The sequence below is a fragment of the Candoia aspera genome, chromosome 4 (genome assembly GCF_035149785.1).
Source record: "Candoia aspera isolate rCanAsp1 chromosome 4, rCanAsp1.hap2, whole genome shotgun sequence".
NCBI lineage: Eukaryota > Metazoa > Chordata > Lepidosauria > Squamata > Boidae > Candoia > Candoia aspera.
The window spans coordinates 36363625-36387517 of record NC_086156.1 but is presented as its reverse complement, the minus strand read 5'-3'; the positions used below and the strand labels follow the sequence as shown (position 1 = coordinate 36387517).

The 23893-nt window shown below is 36.9% G+C and overlaps 1 protein-coding gene across 4 annotated transcripts; it reads right to left on the bottom strand.

The window, feature by feature from the left end:
- Window positions 1–23893, bottom strand: OXNAD1 (oxidoreductase NAD binding domain containing 1). Of its 4 annotated transcripts, XM_063303851.1 has the most exons (9): window positions 23737–23892; window positions 23228–23322; window positions 19924–20069; window positions 17223–17286; window positions 13298–13404; window positions 7661–7802; window positions 4105–4347; window positions 2168–2276; window positions 1–402 (listed from the first exon to the last, which is right to left on the bottom strand). In XM_063303851.1, the coding sequence occupies exons 3-9, from the start codon at window positions 20043–20045 to the stop codon at window positions 248–250; spliced, it is 942 nt and encodes a 313-aa protein (XP_063159921.1). In that variant the 5' UTR covers window positions 20046–20069; window positions 23228–23322; window positions 23737–23892; the 3' UTR covers window positions 1–247. The 4 variants fall into 4 exon arrangements, with proteins under 4 accessions (XP_063159921.1, XP_063159922.1, XP_063159920.1 ...); XM_063303852.1 differs by lacking the exon at window positions 23228–23322 and having other exon boundaries at window positions 1–399; window positions 23737–23893; XM_063303850.1 differs by lacking the exon at window positions 23228–23322 and having other exon boundaries at window positions 23737–23891.

The window sequence follows — 23893 nt, the reverse complement described above, 5'->3', positions numbered from 1 at the left end:
TGTTTAAAAAAATATTTTATTTTTAGAAATTATGACTGAGTCAGCACATACAGAAATTTGTCATAATGTTTTCTATTTGTTTTTCCAAAACAGCTAAATTAAAAATAAATTACCTAATTTCATAATTAATTATTTTATTTGCACAAATGGAAAAATGTTTACTTTGTGTAAACTTTCAGTGTTCATCAGCATACACGCACATATTAACGTCTTCATTTTTATTTTGCTTGGAGAGCTGCTGGATGTCCTACCACCACTTTTCAAAGAAAATGTTCCCCTGAACCACCCCAAGGTTTTCAAGCAGCATGGAGATGGATTCTATCATTGGAGGTGGTCCACAAATGTACCACAAAGTATTCTTGGAGATACATTTTTCTAGGTCACTTCCAGATAGTCTTCCTTCTATTAGAGAATACAGAGAGTGAAGATAAACATTCATGAAGATATTTAATAGAACTACTGTATGCTAATTACTTGAAATGGGAACTTCATAAAGCATGTTGGCATGAACAAAGCATGAATTGAATTGTTACAGCAGCCAGATCTTCCAGAAGGTATCAGCGTACATGAACAACACTTCTGCTAGGACCACTAGTAAAGCAGCAGTGCATATGCATGCATTGAAAACAAATGGGGAGAGCCTTTAAAGCAGCTGATGCTTTAACATTTCAAAGAGGTGCTTCAACCATGCCAAAACACTTTGAAGTACCGCTTTCCAATTCTTTGCTTAGCCTTAGTATTTAATAATTTACAAACAGAAGGGAAGACACTATCTTGGTCCTTTCCAGCTGCTACAGAAAGTTTACAAGAATTTCCTTACAGTTCTTTATGTTTTAGCCAAAATCTACTTGGCTCATAAAAGTATCTTGGGAATAAATCAAAACAGCCTAGCTGGGCATCACCAAATGTGCAAGCAACAAAAATTGTTTTTAATCAGGCTAGTACCAAGGAAATTGAATAAAACATTAAAAGAAAAGGATGTCCATATTTGTAAAGGATGTCCACATTTCTTAATAAGAGTCAACAGCATTAAAAAACATTAACTGCATTTGAAAGTTGATAACTTTCTTATACATGCCATCCTTATTTGGAATAAGGATCTTTACTCACTGCAATGGCCATTTATTTGGGATTGAGCTGTGTTGTCCATATCAGGACACATTTTTTAATAAACATGCACAGTCTGCATAATGAATCCCCCTCCTCTTGAAGTTTTACAGATAATCCTCACTTACCAATCATTTGTTCAGTGGCTGTTTGAAGTTACGACAGTGCTTAAAGAATAACTTTTTGGCCCATTTATGACCTTCACAGCATCCCTCAGCCACATAATCACCATTATGTGCATGTCCTGTGCCTGACCTGTGGTTTTTACCTTTTCCCCCCCTTGCAGAGCAGAGAGATTGGACAGAAAGGGATTGCAAGACAGTAAGCTGTTTGCTCTTCTACACATCAAAAGCAATGCAATCACACTGGCAGCCCAGGGCTGTGGCCATGGGTGCACTATGCGAACAGCTTACAGTACTCTCTTAAAATCTCTTTCTCTCCAATCGCTCCACTCTGTGATGGGGGTCAGGAGAAAAAAAGTGATTTCTGTAGGCAATCTCTCCTTTGCCTGACCCTCCCCCCACCACGCAGAGCAGAGAGATTGGAGAGGAAGAGATTTCAAGAGAGTAAGCTGTTTGGTCTTCTACACACTGAAAGCAATGTGATCACGCTGGCAGCAGGAAAGGGTTAGGCAAAGGAGAGATTGCCTACAGAAATTACTTGCTTTTTCTTCCCCACCTCACAAAGAGATTGGAGAAAAAGGGATTTCAAGAGAGTAACCTGTTTGAGTAGCATGCCTGCAGTGCGATTGCATTGCTTTCTATGTGCACAAGACAGTAAGCAGGCACTCAAGCATTCCAAAGGTCAGGGGAAGGGTTAGGAGGCAATCCAAAGCCAAAGGTGTGAAACTGACTAGTCTTGTCTCTTTTGAGTAGAAAGCACAGTCGCAGTCATGTGATTTCCCACTTAGCAACTGGTTTACTTAGTGGTGGAGTTGCTGGTCCCAATTAGGGTCATTAAGTGAGGACTACCTGTACATTATATTTACTTTGGTATATCTCAGAGTACTAAAGTTGTAACTTATAATGCAATGTTTTTAATGCATCACAAAAACACACACCTTTGACGTAAGGCTGTAGTTTCTCACAAATTGGTGAATTCTGCTTGGTAACGTGGAAACTGCATGTGATCTTTCCAGGAAAGGCATCTGTCAAACCAAGAATCTGTTTCTGGAATGTGCAAGATATTTAGTCATACCACAGTCAAATAAATCAAAGCAGATATGATCTTTGTATGGTCCATATACTACAAATTTGAAGAACAGTATAAGAATACTGTACTTTGAGCACACATTTTAAGAAAGGGTAGTATAACTAACTCCCTCTTTTCTTAAAATTAATATACTACTTCAAATTCAGGCAACACCTCCCTACAGTGGAGCCCAATTGTGCAAATAAATTCTCAAGAAATAGTCACCTACTTTCTAATCTAGCCCCATGCAAGCTTCTCCTCCTCCTCACCTAAAATATATTTTCAGCTGGGGGTAAGCAAATAACATATAGTTGTTCAGCAAAAGAAATATGGAGCAAGAAAAATAAAGATGGAATCCATGGAAGAAGCATGCTGCTTCTTAAGTTCAGTAGAAAACAAGTGTCTTTTCAAATCCCTGTACAGTCCTTCCAAAGGTCACTAAATGCTAGTCAGAGCAGCCACAGTTCCAGCAGACAGTATCTTGACTGGGCTGGACATCAGAGGCTTGCTGCAGCATAGCAGGTCAAATAATAGCAAATACACCACACACTGTTCACATCCTTCCCCTTACCTAGTTTTACATAATGCTCAGTTACACCAAGTTTCCTCAACAGCAAGTCTGATATACCGTAGCACGAGTGAGCAACTTGATGTCCCAGAACATCATGTAGGTCTGAACCCCTATTTTGCAATCCTGATGCTCCCTCTGCTCACAACTGTCATTTTGAACCAGGAAAGACAGGAAACACATAAAATCTAGAGTGTAAATCAGGGTTCTCAAACTGTGCCGGGACCCCTTGGGTGAGCATAATCGGGGTTACATTTTTCAAAAACCCGATCAAGCTTGTGCAAGCATAGTGAAAACACTCATTCTGGGCTTTGCTCCTCATTCTACCTGAAGAAGCCCACTGTAGTTAGCTGGAGTACTATAAAGTTTAACTATTAAAAATAAGTGATTAAAGTTATTTTTTGCCCAATCCAAACATCAATAAGATTATTAGTTTTATTCAGGTGGAGCACACAAATTGATGTACGTTTTAGGGAAGTGCAAAAAGTTTGAAAACCACTGGTAAAAGGTATAAGCCCAAAATTAGCTTTAGAAACCAATCGAAGCGAATATTTGTAGCTCAGGGTTCTTGCAGACGTTTCATTGCCAGACCAGGCAACATCTTCAGTGCAAAGAGGGAGTGGGCCAACTTGTGTTGGTAGGGGTTCTCTCCTTGTGAGAGAACAACACCCCTACCAACACAAGCAGGGCAAGCCACCATATATAAACTGAGAGCAAGGCCCACTCCCTCTTCGCACTGAAGATGTTGCCTAGTCTGGCAATGAAACGTCTGCAAGAAAACAACAGGCTCAGAGAGCACCAAGGAGTTAGTTTTAGAAACTCCATGTCCTAACAACCAGGAAACACACTGAGACAAGGAACTGGTCTCTAATATTTATTGCTAGTACTTAACAGGAATCCTAACAAACTGAAGAAGCATGGGGAAAACCCAGACATATAACCCCCAAGGGTTAAGGCGGTCCCGATCTGTGTCTCTTTGAATGGCTGAACAATTCATCAGTGCTACGCATGCACTTGACAGTCTGGATGGGAGCCCCCTGCTCGCCATCCTTACTCATGACACTCCACCTGCCCACCAAAAGAGAAAATCCTGGGCTTGCCTACATGTATGACACTGTCCCACCCACTTTGCATTATTCTTCTATCCGCTGCAGCCCTTGACTTCTAAAAAAAAAAAAAAGTTAAGAGTGTCTTGTGGCTAGTAAAGCAAATAATGCAACCATTTACAATAAACCTACCCTGAACAGAAGTTCATGTGTATTTTTTGCACAATAGAACAGTTTGGTTGTTCCCATTTTGTAACCATCTCCTTTGTTCTCTTGAGTTCTGTGGAGGTCTGCGGTGTGGAGCAGTATAGAAAATAAAGGATTAATGCCCACTCCACCTGCTATGAGCACTATGTTTGCTGGAATGTCTTCAGGCTGAGGATCATAAAAGAAGTTGCCTCCCACTCGCAAAGCCACTTCTGAATTAAGGGTGCACTACAGGGAAGAAGAAAAAAGGCAAAACAAAACAAAACAAAACACCCCAGATGGACTTCAAAGAAAATCAGACAGGGAAATATGTGAGAGTTCCAGAGTCAACGTTTTTATTGAAAAGCCACATTAGTAGTCTTAGATAGTTTACTGGAAAATAATAAGTTACTCTTATCCACACATTCTTCAAGCTTAAGAATGTTATTTAGCTGATTGCTGTGAGTGATAGTAACATATGGTTACATTCTTCTTCTGATTCTATGAGACAAGCTTAAAGCAAACTAAGTGTGGCTCAGAAGAACTTGGGAATTCAAGTTAGAGACTCTAAGGTCCTGGGAACGGAGGACACTTTTTTTTTAAAAGACATACGTTTAAAGGAATTTTGCCAGAGGCATATTAAGTGGAAGTGCAGTTACAATAGTTTTTTAAAAAGAGAGAGTGATGTTGTCCAAAAAGACAAAAACAAAACTTGCACTTAGTTCAGTGTTTATCTTACAACATTATACAAAGATTTCCGCAGTTGTTATGGCCACACAGTATCCAGTACAGTTACCAATCACAAAGATACATAATTTTCCAGACACATCATACTGTGCAGAAGAAAATATTTTAAAACAATCATATTAAACTGAATTAGGTAAAAAGGCATAATCCAACTTTCCCCAATCAGCCAGATGTTGGTGAAGAATTCAGTTCCAACATAATGAGTGGACACCAGGCTGGGGCAGGCTGCCAGAATCCAATGTCGTGAGAGAGGAAGTGAGTTTTCACTGTAAGACTTTCTCCTCCATCTCCCAACCCTTGATGGACTCAAGGAAGAGAGGGAACTGCCCATCCTGGCTCTACCAATGAAAGGAATTCTGTATCAAATGAGGAATGCTGGATGCCTCACAATCTTTTTATAAAATACTCTGAATATATGTGTATATGTACTGTATATACACACACAGATGTACATACGTACGACACACACACACACAGTATGTATTTTCTCTACCAAAAGACTAACAGTGATTAAATAGAACTGACAAACCCAAAAAAAGAGCACTTCCACTGATAAAAAGGCAGGTCCCGATTCCAGGCTGATGTCTTCCCCTTTGCCCCAAGTCAAACTGTTCTGAAAACTGTCTTTTTTGGGTGGGCGGCAGCACTGAAATTGCATACCGGAAAAAAGAGGAAAGTACTGGCCTAGAAACACCCTGCTTATGGTAGTTAGAGTCCAGGATATATTTTCCCCTAAGCTGCAGAAACATGACTGTACGCTTATTCTCAACAAAATTATAACATATATAAAACAAAAGTATATAGTAGAAATAGTTTGATTCTGACCATTATTTTTCACTTAAGTCAAATATGTTCCTATATTTGTCTATCCTTATACCATCTTAAGAAAAGAGCTGTACTATAAATCTGTTATAGAATTAACGTTAGCTTCTTAACAGTTCTGAAATCCAATCCAATGGTAGCACCATACTATCATTACGGTTTCAGATCCCTTTTTAAAAATTAAAATTACCAAAACAATAAAAATCACAAAACAATAGGAAACACAATAAACTACTTTAGTAACAGCTAAGAGATTCAAAACCTCCTTTTGTTTAGATCTTATTAACTACTACTTTATATAATTGAACAAAAACACAGGCTCATAGATTATGAAAATGCCTTATATTTCTCTTGTCATCTCTAAATACTTCCTCTTTTTTTGTTAAAAGATACAGGTTATTTCTCCACATGAGAGCACCCTTACTAGGGATACAGTTTTTGAAAACTGCCAATTGGCATAAAGAAAACCTTAATGATAACTAGCAGTTCTAGGATTAGCTAATGCCTTTAACTGCTTTAATTACTGTGACACTGTGAGTTTAATTTACAATATTAAAGCAGGAAGGAAAAGTCCTAGGAGATGCCTCTGAGGCAGGTAATTATGAGGTTAGGTTTTTGGAGGTCCCTAATGAGCAACAGAGACGCAATAGAAAATCTCCACAAGGATTTTTCTAAGAATGTGTGGTCCAGCCACACTGGTTCTATACATTTCCAGAATACCTTTCAAAGTGAATTATTTTACTGAAATTCCAATGGTGCATGAAGGTAACCTATTTAACAACAGTAGGAGCACTTTTTATGAGCATATGATAATGGATGGATTAGGAGCAACCTGGGAAATGAAGAGAGAGAGCGAGAGAGAGAGAGAGAGAAGCTCAAGTGGTAAGGTTGCATTGATTTTACCCTGACCTACTAGTCAACAAAAACAATGTCAGGAGACAAGCAGATTGTTCTTGACACAGCACACAAAAGGGTGCCCCCCCTAAACGCTTATCTTTTATGGGAATTGCCCTTTCAAAACAAGTTTTATATGTATTTCACTGCTGAAACGTTTAAAAGGGTAAGCAATCCATGAGCATTCTGGGATTAGTTTTCAGTGGGCAGCAGCTTTTCTAGAGCAAACAGGAAGTCTGTGGCACCTAAAAAGTGAACCTATTTATTGTCATGTAAACTTTCATGGATCATAGGCCAAGCCTTTAAATACACCTGATGAAGGGAATTGTAATATATGGGCGTTTATGGGATAACAATTGCAGTAGCATTTCAGATACCACGGAAGTCTTTGTTATTTGGGTATTAGTCAATGAGCTCCACTCTCTGGTAACTCTGTGTTCTAGCAGCATCAGAGAAAATAGGTCTGGGTTCGAAGTTCTCCCTCCTCCTGGTATCACCCCACACTTTTTCTTTAGTTTTAGAATGCAAATGAACATAAATTCGTATTAGTTAATTTCCGCCATCTCGCTGTGCCTTCTTAAATATCACACCTGCCACTACACTTACATAATTCAATCAGAGAAGACTTTTGCATAGGAGGACCACAGAGATTGTACTGGCAGGGATTTTATCTGTACGTTTGTAGGAGAGAAAAACAGATCAACCCAAAACTATATACTTTAATTAAACACAGATTGTTCTAGACATTGTTACTGATAAAATGTTACATTTATATAGATTTAAAATTTCTTGAACAGCAACGTACAAAGCAGCTTCCTGTGCTACACTGTCTTTTAGACACAGATCTTTTCCTGGTTTAAGTGTAATGGCAGGTGTGTGACATTTAACAAGTCTGGCACAAATAATCTAATACCAATTAAACTATACTCCAACATCAAATTTCTGTCCTATAATACAGGTAAAAGGGCAAGACAATTCAAAGTAATAATAGCACTGAATTGCCCATAAGGTTACAATAGAGTTCCTAAGAATTAAGATTTAAAAATAAATGTAAAGAACACTAAAACCAACATCATTAGGTGCTCTTAGTTATAGATACCTGAGTATGAACCCAGTGAGCAGGTGGGTGTGCTGTATGTTTGACTGCAAGTTCCAGTGTCCCCTCTTCTTCCAACATAGCAGGACTTGAACATATTGAGAATCCACCAACTACAGGGACTCCAGGTATAAAGAAATCTACCCTAAAAGAAAACAGATTTCCATTTAATTTCTTCTATGCATTGTCCTGGAGCAGATTTCTTTTTTACCATTTAAAACTTCTGCCAAGTATACACACATTATTTGTTAGAACCCTGCTATGTAAACTTCACTAATTGCACACAACATTGCATTTCTCTTTATATAGGCAAAGTTCAAGGAAGATAGGAGATATTTAGCTGGTAAAGCAAAAATGGCTATAATACTATTAAGGCCAGCAATCAGAACCATAGAACAGATCAAATGTTGGTATTATTTTCAGGTTGTTATAAATGCGAATCATAGTGGCATAATAAATTCTTGCCTAAGTATTTAGTCTTCACTAGTCACGTCTGGATGCTCCTACAGGCAAGAATTGAGCTTCTTCCCAATGAAATCACTGTTGGTGAAATAACAAGGGTAACTCACTAACCTACCCAAAATTTCCCATAGCAGAGAACTCAAAACAGAACCTTCCATAGGCTTTTAGACCCAAGAGTGGACATGTGAATCTTACTCATTTACTACACACATCTTTCTGTTTTTAGTCAATGCAATCAAAGCAGTTTACGATTTTTAACATGGAAGTAAATAACCCTATAAATGATATTAGAAAGGAAAACTGTGAGAGGAAAGAAAGATAAAAAAGTTCAGGTTCCAAACATTATGAAATACAAAATAATTGTAATAATGTGGAATGACCAATGAAGCTGAAAATTCTAATAGGGCAGGAGTCAAATGGGAGTTGATCTGAGCCATACCAGTGCAGTGATCTGGACCTTTGCTTTATTACCCCTCCCTCATTTGCAGCCAGACAGAACAACCTAGAGGAGTATTGATTAGGTTTGTATACCAACTTGAACTGGCCCAATATACACCGACTTTGCAAGTTAATTACAATATGTTTGGACCTCATGGTGGTCACAAATGTTCCAGAGGCTGCCGGTTGCACCTGTTGAAGCTCAAAAATTGTTATCAAAGGCAGCCCCCACTGGAGCTTATTTCAGTAGTAAAATCTGGTCACAACTAAAGCATGCATACATTAATGTATCCACACGTAATTGATCTAGATGGAGTCATGCTGGCAAATATAAGTGGTTAAAAGGGCTCTTTTGTCACCAGTGCCAACTGAGCTTGTACTGATAGCACATTCTTAAGATGTGAACTTTTATTTTAAGAATATTACATTACCATCCAATATATTTCTACCTGAATCACTTCACAAATGCATACAGTCGCCATCTTATCAGAATTATGCTTGCCTATCATCTTCAAAAGTTCAATTCTAATTTTGTTATTGCTTATTAATAACAATAAATTGTTATTATTAATTGCTACTACTGAATTCAGTTTTTCAAAACAATGCCTAGGAAAAATCACTTTGAAGTACAAACAGTTATCTATTTGCATTTTTTTAATGTATATGTTTATAAAGGTTATAAATTAATGCATACAACCTGCATTATAGTGCCCTCTAGTGATAAATTATTTTGCATGTTAAATGTTGTAAAACCAGATTATGGGCATATATGAAAGTTCAAATTTAGTACAAATTGAACACAAAGTTTAATCTGTGTCCCTTTGCTGAGATGCTTATTCAGCCTTGTTTCACAAGCTAATAACCTGATTAAAAGCCAGAAACCCTGCTACCATTTATCTGGACAAACATCTTACAATATTATTTCTTCCAACAATTATTCTACTCTGTTTCCTTTACTACTGGAACCTTGTGGAAATTCACCTATGCACCAGTAATGCAAAACCACAATTAGAACAGTTGAAGATTTATTTACAGAACAAATCACTACAGTGCCACTGCCATTCTGAACAGTCAATACAAAAGAAGCCTCCACAGTATATTGCATGTCTAATACTTTATAAATACAGACCGTATTGCTGTAAAATCATAAAACCACTAAAATAAAAAACTGAATTTCCAATCTGAAAAATGCAGCACATTGGATGATGTCATAGAAAAAACACATTTATAAAAAAAATTAATGCAGCCCAGGACAAGAAAGCAAGGGTCTATTTGAAATATTATAGTGGCGTGAAATGATGAAAAAAGCATGGGTTCCTGAAGATGCTCCAGGAAGGCAGAATCTTATAAAGCTCTTATTCTGTGCAACAAGTCATGAGCTCTACTTCTTTATTTATTTATTTATATTTCAAATTTCGTCACCGCCCATCTCACTCAAGAGTGACTTCTGATCCACAGTGATAAGAAGAGTTAGCAGGATCAGTGGAACATTGTAATAAGGATACAGTTCTTTGTGAAATAAAAGCAATCTCAAGATAAAGTTACCAGGTTCGAATTTTTTAGGAGAGGTGGACAGAAGCATACATCAGGATCCATTGATAGGTCTTTGACTTACATGAAGTAGACAGGTAAGGACCTAATGGTTTTAACAATCGCAGAGGGGATAACCAGAACTTTGAGCAATATACTAATTGGCTACCTGAAACAAGTTCTTGGGTTCACAAGTCCTTCTTTCTAAGTGTGTATCTTTTGCACTTGCCTCCAGTAAATGGCTTTTGGGTTCTAACAAAAAAAGAACGAAGTACATCTAGCAAGACTGACATTTGCCCTCCCCCTTGTTAGAATGTCTGCAGAAAGTGTTTCACTAATTACAGACACCAGTAACAGCTTATAATATATTCTGCACAGAAAGCTATAGGTATTTATAACACTAAATGCACATAAATGTTATTTATATGCATTTATTCATATTAAGCAGAACAAATGTGCTCTATAAAACAGGCTATCAAGACAGGATGAACAGAAACCTGATTAGAGAAGAAATAGATTCTATATATAATATATGCTGGAATACTTCCTAACCCTCCCTATAGTCCTTTTCCCTTAATTGTTTTCCACAAAAATTACCTGTTGGGAGGACACAGCTTTTTCCTGCTTTGGACATGGACTTCTGCCCCCATAAAAATGAATTTGCATGCAAAAATGTATTTCTGGGAGCAATCCCCATGTGTTGGGCAAGCAGCTGAAATCTCTCTCTCTCTAAATATTGACAGCCAGGGTGGTGTACCCATTGAGGTATTATACTGGGGGCAGAGTGATGCAGGTTCTAGTCCATCCCACATCACAGCAGTTCACTTAGTGATTTTGGGCCAGTCACTCAGCCCAACCTACCTTACAGGGTTGTTGTGGGGAAAAATAGGAAGGAGTCCTATGTGTGCCGTGAGCTTCCAAATGAAAGGCAGGATATAAATAAAAGACAACCCTTTTATTTTCATGAAGCATACATGGTGTCCTGCTCCATTGTGGAGTTCAGCAGAAACTGCCTCGTTTCTAAACAGCAAAGTCAATGATTTCATCATCTGCATAACCCAATCCAATCCATGTTGCTTGCATACGTACGGATGAAATTTAATATGCATTTACTGGGCATAAGCTGCACTGAAAATGAGATATGCTTCTGACATGTACAGACAGCTACTCTTAAATAAATGAAAGACACTATTTCCAAGTGACTATGCATGGGACTGTTACCTTAATTTTGGTATCATACATATCCCACACTAACCTTGCCTATTTCATTTTGTGGGTTCTTTTTATTTTATTTATTTTTTGTTTAGTTTATTGTAAATACCATAGAGAACATAGCTGAAAAACTACCTAAATGAAATCTCAATATTCACAATATATAATTTTAAATTTAAAGAAAACAAGCAATAGTAAAATTTCAGTAAACATAAAAACAAAGAAAAGGAAGCCAATTTCAGAACAAGTAGTCAGGCAGAAATATAACCTTTATAGTATCACAGACCACTGATGAACATACTTGATCTTGCAACAGTATAATAGGCACTGTGATGAAATTTCAACAAAGCTACAATTTGCAAAGCCAGGAATTTCAGAAAGTGGGCATAACCCTAACTATGTATGTAGCTCCTTGGTGTGAGAGAAATATTTATTGGGCAAATCAAAAGGAAACAATTGTACATGTTTGAAAGAAGAGGAGACATCCACCCGTTCTATCACAAAAGTAAATCTATTAACCTCTTTTCCTCACTTCTGCTTCTCAGTACTACTCATCCCATAGTAAGCAACCTTACAAGCTGCACGGTGGAATGTTAGCATGCCAAACAGAATTAGAATAATTTAAAAGGAAGATAATGAAAAGAGTAATTATAATTAAAGAACCCAGTTTTCAGTATGATGATTACCAAAACATTTTTGAAGGGTAAATGTTTGCCTAGGAATCAGCACGCACAAATTTAGTATGCATCTGTGCACATGTGCAAAGGCTGCTGCAAATTGCTCTACAAACATGAATCATTGCAATCAACATCTTGTTTTCTTGTTCTAAATGTAAAAGACTGCAAAATTAACACCGCACTAGTAACTCACGCTGTTAACATCCTAACAGATGAAGTCTGATGCGGATAAAACCTACTTGCCAGATGGATTGATAACTGAAAGTAAAAGGAAAAAAGAACAAGAGAACAGTGTCCAGTACCCAATTCGGTCTAAAAATTTACCTGAATTTTGAGGGAAAACATTCAGATCTTGAAAATGTTCGTATGATTAAAATAACAAATTGTAATTTCTTTGAATATTACAATAAGGACACCAAAATGGAGATATGTGGACAAGAAAAAATACTATGATTCTATTTTTAAAAGAAATAGAATTATACTATTATAGTCTGTTCTGCTTTTCCTCTGAACATTCAAGGCAATATAGATGGGGTCTCCCATGATTTTATCCTCACAAAAACCCTGTGATGGAACTTAGGCTGAGTGACAGTGAGTGGCCAAAATCACCAGTAACTTTCATGGTTAGATGGAGACTTACTTTCCTTGGTCCTAATCAATACCCTATCCAGGTAAGACATTAGAGGTTGTAGTTCATTTCAGTGAAGCTCTTCTACAAATGGAAAAGTTTATTTCCTTCCTTCCTTCCTTCCATCCATCCATCCATCCATGCAATACAGCAGTGAGAAATGTAAAACTCTAAACAGGAAAATACCACTGAATCCAATCCAATGATTAGGCTACCAAGAAACAAAATAAAAGTAGAATTACTGATCTTTTGTTTCTCAAACAGAGAAGTCTTATTACTTGTGTCTTATTACTTTTGGAATTTTTTTTATTTTCAAGTGAGATTTCCTATACACGTGGTGTTATTTCTTGATGATAATCTCTTAGAAATAGTCGTATGTCTTTTGACCCTTTGTGTTAAAGCAAATAAAACTTACAGGAAGCTTTCTGCAGACTAGACAAGGTTTAAGGAATGTTTATGCACAACCCTTTTGAAAGAGATACAAGGCTAAAGAACAAGTGGGGAAATTGTTGCAATCAAGACATATTCTATTTGTTTTATGAGGCCAAATCATTTCATTCAAAGGTGACTAAATTAAAAATTTGCACACGCCTGTGCCTATAAAAATTGATAATTTGGATATAAATGCACCATCAATTTAGGATTTCATTACGTTCTCTTTCTACTTAATGCATACAGATCAAAGAACCTTACCATTGTCCTGCCTTAAAAGTAAATTCTTTATCCGTCACTGCCAAACAGAGTCTTTTAACCATTTCAGATTCATTGCTGATGCCACACACTTCTGCTTTAGAAATAATCTAAAAAGACAAAAACCATCATCATCACTACCACCACTATTTCAGGAAATAAACAAAAAATTCAAAAGAGAAAATATTTGCTTCTGGATCTTTCCAGGCATGCAACACCAATAGTGAATTGGGCTAATTATGATTTCCATTGGCTTCTTATACTGCTACTACTATTAGATAAATTGCAATCCCTTCACATTTACAAATTTTAAGTTCTAATCTCACTGCGGGTAATGAAGCTGAGCCCTTAACAAGACTAAGAATTAAAAAACAAACAAACACTAGGCTTGTTTTATTTATTTATTTACTCATTCATTCAGTTTATGACTACCCCCTCACATATGACCCTGGGAAGCCTACAGAAGGTTAAAACCAAACAGTATAATCAGTTAAAAGACAGTAGTAAAAATGTCCCCTCTCATTTTTGGCTTTAGCTTTTTTAGCCCAGAAATGTATCTATAAATTTCAAGATCTCTACATAGCTCCCTTTCTTTATAGCAGAGATTAGCATCTGTGGCCTATATGCAGCCCCAATTCCAATTGTTGTGCTTTTAAAAGAAATACAATATGGGCATTAAGCCTCAAATAAGCTTAATACACCTATTTATTTAACCCCCAAGAGACTAAAAAAAGAGATTGAAAATTCTGGTCCAGCCTCTTCTAGCCCCATTTCTGACATGCCTTTTCCAGCTCTCAGGTTAAAAAAAAGTTTAAAGTACAGCTCTTGCTGCAAAAAAAGCTGCTTTTTTTCCTCTACTGGCAGGGAGGAAAACAGTGAAATCATGACTGAATAAAAAGCATAACTCCAAATAACTACAGATAAAATATTAAAGCAAAAGAAAATCCCATTATGACTATGTTTTATTAGATATTTATCACATTGCTCCCTCTAGGAACCCCCATCTCTTGCCCACAATTTTTCTGACAGCAATGTTACAAGGCAGATTGGATGACTGTCTCAAGACTAGCTACAAGCTTCATGGCTGGACAGGATTTGAACACAAATCTTTTGGAACCTAGCCAACAATAGCTTTCATATAACTTCTAATCAGTCCCCTGATAAAATCTGGTTTTCTTGCTTTCTGCTGTGTTTCCTCTGACATTCATAGTGTGGCAATCAACTCACAGAGCTACCATTTGAAATTGTTTGTTAAACTACAGAATGTGTTAATAAACTGGAAAAAAAACCCCTAAGGTTCTTAAGATGAGTCATGCAGGTCCAAGTACAGAAAATGTTAAAACGATAAACTACATCAAACTATAATTATGAGTATTTCATTTCCCAGCCAGAAGGACTGGAGTCCAACAAATGAAATTTAGCCAAACTGTCTTAATTTAAAACATATGGCAGGAAACGAATTTCTGAATAAAAATAGTTGAATATTTCTACTGTCCTGTAAAACAACAGGATACTTGCCAAGTAAATGCTAGCATACTTTTTCTTAATAGACTTATTTTTTAAAGGAAGTTATAATAGTTAATTAGTCTTGCTTTCATGATGCTTGTATAATGTCCTCCTTAACACAGAAACCGCAGAGTAAGTGTAGCCTTAATATGTTCACATTAAAACTAACTTCTGAACTAGATCTTGCATACAATATTGTTACAGAAAAAGGTGATGCCCTTTTGGTTTGGTAAATAAACCAGATCACAAAAATATTTATTTATTTGATTTATATGGCTGCCTATCTTGCCAAAGCAACTCTGAAGGTCAGAAAATATTTTTGTTCCCACAATTTCCAAGAATTCTGTGCAAACGTACAGCTCAGTGCAGCTCCTTTCTTCCCATTGATTTGTCCTGCCAGTGGGAGTAGCTAAACAAACATGGGAAGTGTTTTGCTTACTGTTATGCGCTAAGTGAGAACTATGCCTAAGTACCCTCCTGATAACCCAGAGCCATAAGCCATAAGAGAAACCAGCCACTTTGGATATAACCCTCAGTGAATCACAGTATCCAAGTGTATTTAGTCACTCCCATTGACAGGAGAAGCCAAGTGAAACGAACTGAATATCATGTACCAGAGCACTGTTCATTCATAAGGTGTAATGTAAATGTTAAAGCAGGACCACAATCGTGAGGAATATTATTCTTCAAATTTTGCTGCTCAATAAGGCAAGGTTTCAGACGGAGGAGGCAAAACATGCATACAGGGAACTTGTAAGCCAGCACGCTTACTCACCCACCCACTTAGTATGCTCAGGGTTGGTGTGCAGTCTGGGGGTCCTCCTGGACTCATGGCTCCTGCTTGAAGAGCAGGTGGCAGCCGTGACCAGGAGGGCCTTTACACAAATACATCTTGTGCAATAGTTGCACCCATTCCTAGGTCAGGAGGCACTGCTCACCGTTACTCACATCTTACCTCCTAATTGGATAATTGCAGTGTGCTGTACATGGGGCTGCCCTTGAAAAGCATTCAGAAGCTTTAGCTGGTCCAGAATGCAGTGGCATGTGCAATATTGCATACATTATGGTACACCCACATAACACCGCTGCTATGTGAGCTGCACTGGCTCCACACCTTTAAAGTCTTGTGTGCCATGGAGCCAGGTTACTTGCAGGACTCCTGAGGGTTTCCATGTGTCCCATCATGTCAGAGTGGACATGCTCCAGTTCCCCTCAGTGAAGCAGTGTCACCAGGTGGTTCCTAGGAAGTGTGTCAACAGCTTCTCCCCCAAAGATATGGATGGCCCCAATTTTGCCAGTCTTTCAGAAGGCTGTGAAGGCCTGGCTCTTCCCCCAGACACCAGGCATCAGTTCTAGAGCTCTAGCATGGATGTATGGTGGGGATGTCCTTTGAGATTAACAAGAAGGTTTCAACCTGTGTTTTACAACTGTCAATGCTTTACTGCATATTTTATGTTTACCATTCAGATTGTCAATGGATAGATGGGTGGCCCAATAAATTTGATAAATAAATAAAAGGTAAAACAATCAGTACTGTTACATCCTGTATCATCTGGAAACAACATCATAGAATGCTCTCAGTTCCTTCTTTATTTTAGCTAGATTTATTTCAATGCCACTTATTTGTATAACAAACCCATGTTTAATAAACTGTTCTGGAAGTTATTTATTTATTTACTTACTTACTTACTTACAGGACTGATATGGCCACCTATCTCATACAATGACTCTAGGCAGCTCACAGCAATCCATAAAACATAGTTTAAAAATACCCTTCCCCGCAGGCACTAGACCAAACATCCTTACAGCATAACTCCCCATCTTAGCCCAATGCTTTGGGGAAGAGTCAGGCCCTCACAGCCCTCCAGAAGGCTAAAAGGGTAGGGATCCCTCTGATCTCCAGTGGGAGGCTGTTCCAAAGGGCTGGGGCAGCCATCAAGAAGGCACACCTCCAAAGTTCCATCAGATGTCAACATTTAAGGGAGGGGACCTAGAGCGCACCCACCTATCCAACCTAATAGGACAGGGAGAAACCCTCAGGGAGAGGTCGTCCCACAAGTAACCTCACCCTCTGCCATGTAAGGCTTTAAAGGTGATAACCGGCACCTTGAATTGCACCTGGAAAACAACTGGAAGCCACTGCAGTTCACATGGCAGTGGTATTACTCGGATGAACCACATGACACCCAAAACTGTGTATGCCACGGCATTCTGGACCAGTTGCAGCTTCCAGATGGTCTTCACGGGCAGCCCCACGCAGAGTGCATTGCAATAATCCAAATAAGGGATGACTAAGGCATGGGTGACTGTGAGCAAGTTACACAGGAGTATAGATGGAGAAAAGAAGTGTCAAATTATCATCAAATTTATCCAATACTTCGACCACACAGTACATTTCAGGCTCATATGCTACAATACCAACCTCATGCCGAAAGTCATTTGCTGTTCTCTCCAGATGGTCTGACATTCTTCTGGATTTCATTGTGCTATAAATAAGGCAAATGATATGAGACATATCATTACTCAATATAATTTTATAGCTTGAACTGGTCATTAAAGACCCTTTTAAATAGTAACTTCTTACTCATTTAACTCTAACTATGATATCATAAGAATGGTGTCCCTTGAACTGACAAAAATCTATCTAATTGTGTATGGTTTTCAACAGCAATCAAAAAGTGTTACTTGGAGAGTAAAAAACAAGGCATATAGCCACAAGAATACTGTTAGTGCCTAGTACTAGTTCTGAGAAGTATACAGCTTCTGAACAAGGAGACTTTCTTTCATTATTAAGACTTGAAGATCATCCATTACATTTTCTAAATCTTTTAAAACAAATCCTCTTGACCCAGTTTATATTCATGAAGCAGAATGAGGTGGTAGAAGAGAAAATCTCTGTTCTTGAATCAAGCTTAGGTACTCTTTTAATAATTTTATTAAGTTATCAAAAAGGGTAAAATTAGTCCTTGTTCAGCTAATTACCAGTTTGTTTTTCTTTTTCTAAGTAGCTCTTGCCTTGTACTGTTGTAGAGACCATTGGCTGGATCAAAAGAATAAACCAGAAAAGAACCAAGAAATGTCAAACAATATACATACCCATATTAGTCTAAACCAAACTGTAATCAGTAATGTAACAAGCCATGGTTTCAAAATGTAGTTTATTGCTCTAAAATCAGTTACTGTGATTGTTTATGCATTGACTTATGGCCACATCAAAAGAAGTGAAAAAACAATCCATAGCTTATCTATACATATAACAATCTATAGCTTAGACATAATACGTTCACTCAGCCAGAATAACAAACTGCAAGTGATAGCATCTTTTAAAACAAAACAGAAAAAGAGCTGGAATTTAGTTTCTAATCTTCAATTTTTAAACTATTCAAAATATGTTTTGTATTTCCCACTTGTATCTTAAAATGATACAGTTCATTCTGTTGCTTTTATATTTTACCATCTCATTTCACTACGTATATAAACCCAGTCTAAGCCTCTTTTCTTAAGTAGCAAATCTGTTACTAAAAAGTTTATCACATGATCCCAAGTTTTAACCAGAGAAAACTGTTTTGTTATTTCTATTCTTAATAATTTCAGAAACTTCTATTATGCTTCAATCTCCCATTTAATCATGCTTTAGATGCTTAAAACTTGAAGAGTACCAAACTGTTCAATAAAACTGCTTCACTCCAGAAAAGGTAAGCTTATGACAGGACTGAAGAAAGGACAAATAGTGAGCAAATATTATGATGTTCTATAGTTAGGAGGACTGTAAAAAAATTACTTATTAAAATATACATGGTTAATCATGGAGATCTGTATATTTCTGAACAAGAAAAAAAAATAGTTCTGAAGGAAAAAAATTCCACTCACTTTTAGATTATGTACCCATGCAATCCTCACAAGCACAGTCTCCAAATAAATATTGTAATCCTCACTGTTATACCTTTTGCCTTCTATGAATTTATCAGTATATGCATTTTAAAATATAATAGTTCTACCAGTTTTGGCCGATACATAAACTGTAGTTGTTGCTGGATAGATGACAGTTTGGCTACTAGTAACTTAAATGAGATTGTCCATGAAGATAATGCATAAACTACAGTTAATTCAGAATTCTAACCATTTAATTACATAGAAGAACTGTCCCTATTTGTTTCCAGTCCAATTCAAAATGCTGTTGTTCACCTTGAATGCTCAGATCCAAAATACCCAAGAGTTCTCCCCACAACCCCCCACCATCTATTCAGAGGAGAAGGTACATCAAGTTATGACCAATTCACTTTGAAACATCTTCCCTATGAAAGCCTGGCTGGCCCCAAGCAATACAATTGTAAGGAACTGACACTTTGAATCCCAATAACGACCTGACTCAGGCACAATTAAAATATGCAGAATTCAGATTTATTGAGAATGTGTACAGATCAAGAGAAAAGCTGTGATTGAAGATTCCTGCCCAAACGACCTAATTAAAAGTTAGCAACCACCCCACTCCCCCCTTACTTCTCTTCCCACCTAATTCCAACAGCCATGCATGCGAAGCACAGATGTCTCTGATGGTGTGACCTTGACTTTCCCTATTAGCCCAAACAGCATACTTTCACACTCCTTGGTGTTCCCCCTTCCCCACTGGTTCTTGACATGCGTTGACTCATCATGGTAGATGAACACCATCAGACGATTCATCAATCATTTGATCTGGAGTCTGACAACAATCTTTTCAGAATCAGGCCAAGGCATTTTTGTTTGTCAACGTAGCTGCAGTTTTAGAACTTTGTATCCTCTCAATTTTATGGAGGAAGATGACATATAGTTCCATTATACTGTGTTTTTACTAACACAACATTTTATGGAATAAAGGATGATCTGTTTTTTTAAATAAATAAAAAGGTTAACATTTAAAATTTTTAAAAAATATATTGAGGTTTATTTTAATAAATTTGAAAAAATCAATTAATTAATTTAAAATTATAGTCCTAAAAGTCAGCCTGTTAATCCAAATCTTGTTATATTCTTGGAATATAGGGGTCAGCAGCTAATTCTTTCTTCAATTTTCAAAGGACAATAATACCTGTTTTATGTTAATATTTCATTTTCACAATAATACTTAATATTTGATTGCTTACCCATTTATTGTGCAGTATCTTACAGCTGCTTGTCTTAGACACAAATATGAAGAACAGAAGGGAAGAATTCTACTGGCACTTCTCATTAACATAGGCAAAGCAAAAACTGTTGTACATATCATAGTGTTCTTTTATGTTAAAAGTTCCTGTAAAGGCAATTTAAAACAATATTTGTATCCATTTTTCAATAAGTAAATATTGGCAGTAATGTCAAACAGCTGGGTGGTAAACTTCTGAAGCACACAAACTATCACAAGAAGTATTTCATTGGCACTGTGCTCCAGAGAAAATAAATGAACTTCTGGACTGGTGCTGACATCATAGAATATATACATGAAACAACTATTCACATCATAAAGATCATGTCCCTCTCAATCTGTGGTTGTTTCAAAGACACCCAAGCAGGAAACAATATTCAACTCATTATTATATGGGATGCTCCAACTTCTCAAAATTGTTGTCCACTAAGGTATCTGTTGGAGGAAAAACCAGTATCAAAAACTGGACCTAAAGAAACTCAAGAAGAGGGAGGATGCAGGCCAGGCAGAAATATTATTTGTTAGTCCTGAACATAGTCATATCCCACTGAACGCTTACCAACTGTGCTAGAACTATCCAGCTCATAAAAGTAAAGATTTAAATTTCAATTAAGAACTTTTTAAGAACCTTCATTAATGCAATTCCATACATATTTACTGAAAAATCCCATTATGTTTAGTAAAGTTTACTCTCAAGCTAATCTAACATTGTTAATCCCTCATGCTGTTACCTTGCTTTGGTAAATTTGATATTTTTTATTTTTATTTCTAAATCTCATAAAATTAAAGTGAAGTGTAAGGCAGGTTACAAATGATGAATTGGATGGTCCTCAGATGTATACCACCATTCAAAGTAGTTGACACAAAATGTGGAATTCATCCAACAAATAAACACTCAACAGCAACCACATAAAGCTGAGAGTTGACAGATGTTGTTAAACCACCTTTAGAGCCTGGACTACAACAACCTTCCAGGGATCCCTTTTTTTGCAACAATCCAGGTGTAATTGATCCAAAGCTACTTATAAATATTATAAATATTTTGAGGACATAATTTAACAAAAAATTAACAGCTTTAAATCTTAACTTTCTCTCAAGGCCATGTTCACTACAGTATTAATATATAGCCAAAAAGTAACTACTAATCATGAGCAATAGGGTGCATATCTGATGCTCCGTAACACTTAGGACCATTAATTTTGTAATGTTGGATAGTACATTTCAAATTTCTTGTATATTACTGAAAAAAAATTTCTTGTATATTATCTAAATTTACTTTTGTAATTTTAAAAAAATATTGGTAATATTTGATCGCTGGTGTGTCCTCTATGAAAACCATTTTTCCAATGCCATCAGAGTTTCAGAAGATCCTAAAACCTCCAGAGGAAACCAAAAACACTATGTTTTATCTACATATATTGCCATTCAGCTGTTTTCTAAACTATATTCCTTTTGTAATCTTTCAAAGATATTAAATGTGAAACGAATAACCGTGATTGTAATATGTGTGACTCTCCCATTTTTGACCTATACTCTCCCTCTCTCAGAAAAAAAAAAAGTTTGACCTGCCATTTTTAAATAGGCTTTGGTCCAAACCATCACTTTTTCATGAGAAAGGAAAGATCAGGCAATGTGATTCTGTGTAGTCTACAATTTGTTTAAAATTGGAGTTGTAATATTTTGTATTATTTATTTATTTGATTTCTATAGCCGCCCATCTCAGCAAGTGACAAGTGAAAATTATTATATAATTTATACAATAATTTTGCATCATAAAAATAAACTATATCACTATTGCATTATTTTTACTTTATTTTACTTTTCTTTAGTTTCTATGTTTTTTGTTAGGTTTCAGTATTAAGTTTTTCTAATAGTTTTGGTTGAATGTTTAAATGTTTTGTTGTTGTTGTTCTATTTTGTTGTTCTTAAAATGAAATAATGAAATTATTGTAAAAATAATTCCTTATTTCAGGTTTCCTGAGGTTCCAAAATACCAGTAATAAAGATATGCTCCAAAGAAGTTAAAAATTATGCATACCACAGAAGAAATGTCTAAAATGAAATACTTTTAACTTAAGAGAAAATGGCAGAAATGTAAAGCAGATAGCTTGCATTATATGGTAGCAGCTATAATGTGAAATAGCACCCTTCTAAAAGAATTCCCAGAACTCATTCCTGTGAACCTTTATGTGAAGGAAAATTTGAGTTTAACAGCACTTATTACAGAATCTTCTTTATTTTTACTATTATCTATGATTAACATCCAAAATAAGTTTGTCTCTCTCCTTCCGACCTTTGATGCAATTCTGCCTGTTCCCATCATTCCTCCCACCTTTTTTTCTGAAATAGAATATATAACAAGTTCTTTTTCTGGGACTTTCCTCCATTTCTCTGATGAAGTGGATGGAGATCCCTGAAAGCTTACCTAATTGTAAGCTTGTTAGCTTTTAAGATTCCCCAAAGCTCTTAATATTTCTCTAACATTTCAATTTATTACATTACTATACGATCACATTAGCAGTCTACCTATTATGCTTTCATTACATAAGAACTGTACTTAACTGTTCATACTTCTTAATAAGCATTTGCTTCCTTTTCAGGCACATTTTCTAATGTAGCCACATCAGGTATTTGTAATGAACAACAGTGACATCTGCTGGCGCCAAAAATCTCTTGTGCTAAAATATTTCAAACATCCACTTTAAGAAACAGTAATTAAAACTTTCCCAGTGCTTATTCTTATGACATCAGAGAATATTTGGAACAGTAACTGGGTTTCTCTTCTGTGTGACTTCTTAAAATCATAAATTCTTCAGAGCTCCCATTATAAGATAAGTTATGGAAATGGGGTGCCATTCCCTTCTTCCAGGTTGTTTTCTTGAGTTCCCAATCTATCTACAGTTTTGGCATTACCTGGTGATCTCTCATGTAATAATTAGGTGCTTAGCTAATATTTAGCTTGTATTTGTTATGGAATCGCATGGGGAGAAGTATTTCCTTCCAGCTGCCTTACACTTACTTTTGAACATTAGTATTATGAAGAGAAAATCTACTTGTTTGCACTTAACATTAGTCTACTTCACAAGGTTATTGCGAAGGTGAATATAACATGCTTTAGTTCTTTCCATACCCAAGAATTTCAGAAAGAAGAAAGGGCATGTGTGACACCTCAGAACAAATCAAAGAAGGTACCAGTACTGGAGTAGACAGTGACAGTGGGCCTGCAGGCAGGCAAGTAAAAATGAAGAAACCGGAATTTGTTGTACCTAAATAGCAGGAAGAAGGTATCAGCAAAGAACGGCTATCACCTTCATGGTTCAGCTGATTCGTTTGGAAAGGAAGGAGTGAAAAAACAGACAGGCTGTAAAAAAACATAAATCGGGCTTCTTTAAGCTATTGCTGGCTGAGGATAATGGTATCTGTAGTCCAAAACACGGAAAGGTAATCTCAGATCGTCAGTAGGCCCACAGAGCAGGAAAAGATATCCCCACAAAACTAAATTGCTCACCGGGCTGCCTCTGGCCTAGCCATCCGCCCTTCGTCCGACTCACCTCACAGGGCAAGACGTACCCAAGGCAACAGGGTGTTCATTTCACAAGCAAATCTCATTAAATGGGCTATCCCCGAGTCAATGGTTCGATCCAGCTTCTCAGTTTTTGACCGCGAACCCTTAATCCTTCATTATGAATTAAGTATTATTTTAGACGGATCTCCCTTTTCTTCTTCAGGACCGGGGGCTTTGACAGACGGAATTTACTTCCCCAGCAACACTTACTCTGTTACACCTCCGACCGCTGCCTTGGACGTCGCTTCTTCCAGCTAAATTTCCAGCCTAACTACATTACTCAGAAGACAGCAATAACACCCAGGCGTCTTCCGCAAAGCTACAAGGAAAGAACCGGCATCCGAAGAAATTCAGCGGAAAAGGTCCT

Coding starts and splice junctions, on each gene's coding strand:
- OXNAD1 (XM_063303851.1), bottom strand. CDS start 20,045: ATGATATGTACAACAGTTTTTGCTTTGCCTATGTTAATGAGAAGTGCC. Junction 13,405..17,222: donor CAAATGACTTTCGGCATGAG/GTTGGTATTGTA, acceptor TTGTCTTTTTAG/ATTATTTCTAAAGCAGAAGT. Junction 403..2,167: donor ACTACAGCCTTACGTCAAAG/GTGTGTGTTTTT, acceptor ATTCTCTAATAG/AAGGAAGACTATCTGGAAGT.